General features: G+C 48.9%; 1 protein-coding gene across 1 annotated transcript; it reads left to right on the forward strand.

Moving 5' to 3' along the window:
* The first annotated feature begins 665 nt into the window (after positions 1-665).
* LOC123111009 (chaperone protein dnaJ A7A, chloroplastic) lies at positions 666-6478 on the forward strand. Its single transcript, XM_044531664.1, has 7 exons — positions 666-1102; positions 1381-1492; positions 1584-1641; positions 4584-4626; positions 4847-4895; positions 4992-5072; positions 5178-6478. The coding sequence occupies exons 1-7, from the start codon at positions 843-845 to the stop codon at positions 6024-6026; spliced, it is 1452 nt and encodes a 483-aa protein (XP_044387599.1). The 5' UTR covers positions 666-842; the 3' UTR covers positions 6027-6478.
* The last annotated feature ends 1104 nt before the right edge of the window (positions 6479-7582 follow it).

The raw sequence follows: 7582 nt of genomic DNA on the forward strand, positions 1-7582 counted from the left end.
AGGGTGACACGCGACATCAGCACTGGTCGCGACGAAAGGGTGGATAGGGGGTAACGGTGGATCGAGGGAGAAGGCGGCTCGGTCAGGGCGGCACACGACATCGACATCGACCGTGACCGGTGTCGGAGGATGGACTCTGGGGCGGAAGGAGGATGATCATGCTCTCATAGTATCTGTTAAGTAATTGATAGAAGGTGATATATACATAGAAGGACTTCACTCGTGTCACTTAGTCATCGATTTGATTCGTTTTCCTATATTTTGCCTATAGCAACGCACGAGCATTCTACTAGTATCTGATAATTCTTTAATTTGGCATAACATAAAAATATATAAAGTATTTTTTTTGAATAACATAAATAAATTATTGCATAATTCTCATCAGCAGTTAAGGTTATTTAGATGGGTTGATAGGATAGATTTTGCATCACCGCATCCGATTTTGCACATCTAGATTTTGCTCAGATTCTGCATTGATATGATCATAGCAATGTGCATGATTACATTGTCAATGTGCATTTGTCTATTGCTCGCTAGACGCTGCACGCGCACACGACAGAAGGAGAGGGAGAGAGCGCGCGAGAGAGATCCAGAGAGAGCGCGAGCTGGACGGAAGCACAGCAGGCAGGGTGGCACGAGAACAGGCAAGGCAGAAGAGAACCGTCGGATGGGAGGTTGATGCACGGCAACGCGCGTGTCCGTAAGAAAAACAGCGAGACGGAGATAAGGTTTGGGCCAGCCCACCCAGCTACAATCTCCCTCGCTCGCTGCCCACCAAGCTCAGCTCGCCTCTCCTCCCTGCCCTACCACGCCGGCGTCGCCAAGCCACCCCCGCCGCCCCCATGCTCCACCCAGTGCACCGCCTCCCTGCCACCCCTTCCCGCCCGGCCGTCCACCCGCACGTCTCCCCCGCGCCGCCCTCCCTTCGTCTCCGACGAGTGGCCGGGACGAGGCCGACGACGCCTGTGGTATGCTGCTCCGGTTTCGTGGGTTCGCTGCCTGTAGCGAATCAGGGGAGCGAATTCGAACCTCGATCCAGATCGATCTATGGGGGTCGGGGTTCCGTGGCCATCGATCCGAGATTCATGGCATCGAAAAATAGGTATGTTCGTATAGTTCCATAGCTTTTAGTGCCAGGGACTTTCATGATGAAATATGTGGTCAATCTGTACCATTGTCGTACTTGCAGTTTGTGTTCTAACCTCCCAATTGTTATCACTTCCTGTCATCAACTCATTTTTTATCAAAGATTAGCAGTAGCCAGGTTCGTCAGCTGAACAATTAAAGATGTGCTAGTAACGTTTAACCGACACGTACGATAGGATACACATGGTTGGCTCGGCAAACTAGATTAATTTTACTATTTGTGTGTTCGTGCAGTACCAGAGGCAGAGGTAAACACCTAGCATCACCTAGTGCTAGCTTAAATCATGCACCATCACCAAGATTTCGCCATCGGAGGGGTTCACGGTTTATCGTTCGAGCTGAATCAGTGAGCTATTTCTTTTCATTCTGCATCGCTGATGTTATTGTCTGTAAGTACTTGATGTCCTGATGGATTTTGATCAACTTCCAATTGACAGGATTTCTATTCCGTACTGGGCGTGTCGAGAAATGCTAGTAAATCTGAAATCAAGAGTGGTGAGTGCCCTTTATTTAGCAGCTCATGCTCTGAATTTATTGACTTGATGCTATTTACTCCCTCTGTCCCATAATATAAGATGTTATTACATCCAATATACTCACATATTGGATGTAATAGCATCTTATATTATGACTGAGACTGAGGGAGTAGTTTTCTTTTTACGTATTATGTAGTTTGTTACCAGATTTTGTTTCCATCCAGTTTAAACCTTCTTAGTCGTCCTGTTGTTCGTCATATAAATTCTTGGGAAAATGATTAGATTCAACCGGTTGATTTCTATGCACTCGTCAACCGCGTCCATCACCTGCCACGTGCCCATGTGGATGTGGCCCAGCACGTCTTCCATCCTATCCTCTCAAAGAGACGTTGCGAGCCATCCATACCTATCTTCTGGTATACTTCTCGCGTCTCTCTCCTCCCTCTTGGCTCTCTTGTTCTCCACTGTTTGTGAGCTTGCTGCCGACAACCGCAACTGGTGTACCACCGCCGCAGCATGGACCTGCTGCAAGCGCCACCCACCTGCTCCGAACAGACCGCCACCATGCCGCTGGAACTGCTGCAAGCCGGCGAGGGGATGTGCAAGGCCAGCCCGCTGCAAGAGCCGACACGCACTGGTGCAAAACGCAACTGCCGGTGCTGCAGGGCCACGGGCGCCGATGCTGCAGATGGGTGTGCCAGTGCTGACAACAGACCGCCCGTCGCACGACGTGCCGCAACGGGGGCTGACGGTGCTCCATCTGTGGCTCAAGGGAGCAGCCGGTGCTCTAGCCAGGGGAGCTCGTCAGTTTATGCAACACCACCCTTTGCTACAAGGAGTAGCTGATGGACCATTGCCGAGGCTGGGCAGTGCTGCGACAGAGCTGCAATGGAGCATCGTCTTGGGGGCGTTAGTTTTGCGACGGAGCATCGCCGGGGGCTGGGGCGGTGCTGCGATGGAGCTGCAATGGAGCATCGTCGGTGGTCATCGGTGCTGATGGAGCATCGCCGGGGCCGGTGCTGCTTGCTATTGAGCTGCAATGGAGCGTCGCCGTTGCTGCGACAGGAACATCACGGGGACCACCCGGTGCTGCCATGGAGCTGCAATGGAGCGTCGGCGAGGGGCCTCCAGTGCTGCCACAGAGCATACCCGGCGCTACAATGGAGCAGTAATGGAGCGTCACCTGGCTATCGGTGCTTCCATGGAGCATGGCCGCTGCTGCTATGGCAAAGCTGCTATGAAGTGACAACCGATGCTCCGACGAACAGGGGCAGCGCTGTACTGCCTGCTAGGGCTGTTTGTGCGAAGGCTACCAGCAGTAGTTGTGGCGACCGGGGTGGAATGCGGTACTGCATAGCATATTCTAGGAGTCCGGTGAGGCGTGTGTTGCCTGAGAGGACAATCCAGTGGCTGTGAAGCATTGCATCGGACGGCGCACAAGGCGGCTGATCCCCGCACGGGATCAGCCGGATGATTCCTAGCACCCACCAAATTCTTGTGATGATCAGATATGCAAACTTTTCATAGTCGATTTCCAACCTCCAATTCTAATTCTCTTTTAGTCATACAATGTACATGTGAAATAAAAGAAAAATGTTTTGTTTTATCCGGATGATTTCTTCCTCACTTAAACCGACTCCTGTGTGCGACACGTGTCCCCTGTCAGGCCACCCACCGCTCCATCCAACCTTATCTCCTGGCAATCCTTCTTCGCTCGCTTTCTCTCTTTCCCCCTTTCTTCCTAGTTCGTCACTGGCAGAGCAGAGGCCGTCAAATCCATGGCGAGCACCACTAACCACCACAGCTGGGAACCGGGAGGGACCGTCGCCGACGCTGCATGATGCTACTCTGCCGCATCGGCAACCCTGCTGCTGCAATCCCGCCATGGCCGCGGCCGCCATTGATGCAAGCAGGAGAGGATCACACCGTCAACACCCACACATGATCATCTCTGTTTGGCAGCATCGGGCGAGCAACGCGTCACGACATCCGCCGGTGCTGCCGCGTGGTGGCGTTGCTATGAGCTGATCGAAGCATCCGTCGACCTGTCGCTGTTGCATCGCTGCATCCGCCGTCGCCGTCGCACGCTTTGTCGCAGCACCCATCGGCGCCGCCGCGTGCTGTTGTTGCTGTCTTTGCATCGAAGCATCCGTCGGCGCAGCCGTGTGCTGTTGTTGCTGCATCGATACATCCACCGGCGCCGTCGCACGTCGTTGCAGCATCCGCCGGCGGCCGGTGCTGCCATGGAGCTCGCCAGGTGCGTTGCTGCAGTGGAGCATCGCCGGGGCCACTGGAGCTGCAATGAAGCGCCGTGGCGTCGTCGAAAGCTCCGCCGAGTTGCAATGAAGCGTCGCCGGAGCTGCAATGAATCGTCGCCGGAGCTGCATTGAAGCACCGCAGAGGGCATTGAAGGTTCGTCATGGTTGTATTGAAGCGGCGTGGACGCTGCAATGGAGCGCCGCCGGGTGCCGTCGGTGCTGCACCGTGCTGTCATGGGAGCCGAGCTGTTGCGTGGTGCTGCCATGGGAGCTGGTGCGTGGTGCTGGCTTGGGGCTGCAGATCGTGTGACTGGGAGATTCTGAATCGGACGGTTCTAGGAGCAGTTTAAGTCAGCCTAAAATCACACCCGACTGATTTGTAGCAGCCGCCGAAATAAAATCAGTACTGCATTAAGATATGTATCATTGGTAAATGGTAAACTAATATCCTGCACCATTAGCATGTAATTGAATCATTAGCCTTTGGTGCAAAGTATGCCATGATCTTTATGCCATTTTGTTTGGACTCAAATGAATGCCATGAGTTTATGATGTTGTTATGTCACTTTCATCAACTCATTAGCTGATTCTTTCACTTGTTTAGTATTCGTTTTAATGGAAATATGAGGTTGGTATGCAATACTGTAGACAGACCTGTAGTTTATTTTTTGTGTTGGTTCTAAGAATATATGTCCTGTTCCAGCCTATCGGAAACTTGCTCGGAGCTATCACCCTGACGTGAACAAGTAAGTTGGGTAATCATTACCTTGTTGCTTTTCAGCTCCTTATAACACTTCTTGTATTCTTCTTATTTTCTCTTAGCTCTCTTACTGCTTGACCTTGTGCTCTTCTCATCTTTGTAGACATCTCTTGATTCTTATTTGTTTGTGCACTAGCCATCTTTGCATCTAGCTTGATCAAAGAGCATGAGAGTTAGTTCTTATGTGTCTTTTGTTTTTGTTTTAGAGAGCCTGGCGCTGAACAAAAGTTTAAGGATATCAGCAATGCTTATGAGGTTAGGCCAGTTGGTCTTACCCAGTTCTATCCATTCTTTCTTCATTCTAGCAGTGCACATTTCTTCCAGCTAACATAAAGATGATTGCTGTTGAAGGTTTTGTCTGATGATGAGAAGCGAGCGATCTATGATAAATATGGAGAAGCTGGTCTGAAGGGTTCTGGCATGGGAACGGGAGTAAGTGTTCCTTAATAGTGTTCTCCAGTTCACAAGTTTGATCAAGAGTACCTTTTGTATTTTTAACTTCTGAACTTAGAATAATATGAACATTTTGGCTTGCAGGATTACTCAAACCCATTTGATCTCTTTGAGTCACTATTCGAAGGATTTGGTGGAATGGGTGGAATGGGCGGGGGCCGTGCTGCTCGTAACAGGCCAATGCAGGGTGATGACGAGAGCTACAATCTGGTTCTCAACTTCAAGGAAGCGGTGTTTGGTGTAGAGAAAGAGATTGAGATAACTAGGCTGGAAGGCTGTAATACTTGCGACGGAAGTGGCGCCAAGCCTGGCACCAAGCCAACCACGTGTAAAACTTGTGGTGGTCAGGGCCAGGTGGTCTCCTCCACAAGAACACCACTTGGAATATTCCAGCAGGTATCCACATGCAATACTTGCGGTGGCACTGGTGAATTCTCCACCCCATGCAAAACCTGTGGGGGCGATGGCCGTGTGCGCAAGACAAAGAGGATCAGTCTGAAGGTTCCCGCAGGAGTGGATTCTGGAAGCAGGTTGAGGGTCCGTTCTGAGGGTAATGCTGGTCGGAGAGGAGGCCCGCCAGGAGACCTTTATGTCTTTATTGATGTTCTCTCGGATTCAGTTCTTAAGCGAGATGGGACAAGCATTCTCTACACATGCAAGGTTTCTTACATTGATGCAATTCTTGGGACAACTGTCAAGGTCCCCACTGTTGATGGGGTGGTTGACCTGAAGATCCCCTCGGGGACCCAGCCAGGTACAACTCTGGTGATGTCCAAGAAAGGTGTTCCACTTCTTGGTAAATCAAATGCTCGCGGAGACCAGCTGGTGCGTGTCCAGGTTGAGATTCCAAAGCGTCTAAGCAGCGATGAGAGAAAGCTGATCGAAGAGCTTGCAAACCTCAACAAGGCCGAGCCAGCAAACAGTAGGAGATGATAACTGAATCAGGCTTGGTTGGTTTGGTGCTTGTGCGATAGGCAATTTTGATGCAAATTGCAGCGACAAAGTGACAGTTGGAGTTGTTACTGCAGGAACTCTGCTCATTCTGCACGCAGTGTCATGGTGGAAAACTGTTGAGAGATAAAGCCATGTCTGTATCTTCAGTTTAAGCTTACAGAAAGGTAGGTCACCGCAAATCACCAAATGGATGGTGAACTTTTTGCAATAGCCTGTCGTATGCTTTAGCCAAGCTTATTAGCCTATTTTTGATGATATATGATTCTTGCATCTTTGAAAATATTAGGGGCATTATTACTGCGCAAAGGTTTTCAATATTTGTTGTAGAAGTGCTGCAACATTTTATGAGCATTTTGTAAGCTGTAACACGAACATGTGGCATTTTGGTGGCACTGCGGATTCGGATTCCATTAAGTAGTCCTTTGCAGCTATTACAATCTACTACCTCCGTCCTGGTTTATTGGTCCCATTGTATTTTGTGCTAAATTTTGATCATAGACTTAATTAATAAAATGTTCATACATGTCACCAAAAATTATATCATTGAAAAGTATGTTCAAATACAAATCTAACGATATAACTTTTGTTGGCATGCACTAACACTTTGTTAGTTATATTTTGGTCAAAATTTGGCACAAATTACATAGGGGCTGATAAACCAGGACAATAGGGACCGATAAACCAGGACAATAGGGACCGATAAACCAGGACAGACATAGTATATATTGCCATCTAGGTGAACTTCGGGACATATCAATTTTTTTTAGGGTAAAAACCTGTATAAATTAAACACGAGCATTGTCTTTCCTGATACAAGCTACAAGGAACACAGGAACATAGTTAATCCATAAACATCTACGTCTAACTGGATTAGCCAGCTTTGTGCAAAGATGCGCGAGCTCATTTGCTTCTCTTGGTAAACTGAAGTTGGAAGTGTTCAATGTTAGCAGTAAGCTTCGGAACTTCATGGAGTGTCGCTGCAATCTCTGATTGATCATATGATTTTGTTTCCCACATATTCACTATCTGCAAAGCATCAGATTCAATAGTAATTTTGCATAGGCCGAGGCCACAAGCCAACTGCACCCCATCTTTGATCGCCAAAGCCTCCAGTGCCATTACACTGGATGCTGCATCATACCAGGCTTGCGCTCTAATAAGTTTTCCATGATGATCTCGAACTCCAAGTCCTGTGCCCCCTGTTTCTTAGCATCTGAGAACATTGCATCAACATTTATTTTCATGAAACTAACCTGAGGTGGTTTCCATTGTGGTCTACAGCATCCTTCTCTTTCATCTCTCTGCCTATTGCACAGAAGTCCATTGATATATCTAGAGTCCATTTAACATACTGTAACATCGAGCGACCCTTCTCGCCATGCTTCCTTGCATTCCTTTCTGACCACACAACCCAAGCACCACACAAAATAACAGGGATATCACTTACCCGGATCCTGGAGATATCAAGGATGTCAACCGCCCAAGACTGAGGATGTAGTACAGGGATCTTGACCTCCATTACCCGTTTGATTTCC

This window comes from Triticum aestivum, chromosome 5B (genome assembly GCF_018294505.1).
Source record: "Triticum aestivum cultivar Chinese Spring chromosome 5B, IWGSC CS RefSeq v2.1, whole genome shotgun sequence".
Classification (NCBI taxonomy): domain Eukaryota; kingdom Viridiplantae; phylum Streptophyta; class Magnoliopsida; order Poales; family Poaceae; genus Triticum; species Triticum aestivum.

Coding starts and splice junctions, on each gene's coding strand:
- LOC123111009 (XM_044531664.1), top strand. CDS start 843: ATGCTCCACCCAGTGCACCGCCTCCCTGCCACCCCTTCCCGCCCGGCC. Junction 1,642..4,583: donor TAAATCTGAAATCAAGAGTG/GTGAGTGCCCTT, acceptor GTCCTGTTCCAG/CCTATCGGAAACTTGCTCGG. Junction 5,073..5,177: donor GTTCTGGCATGGGAACGGGA/GTAAGTGTTCCT, acceptor TTTGGCTTGCAG/GATTACTCAAACCCATTTGA.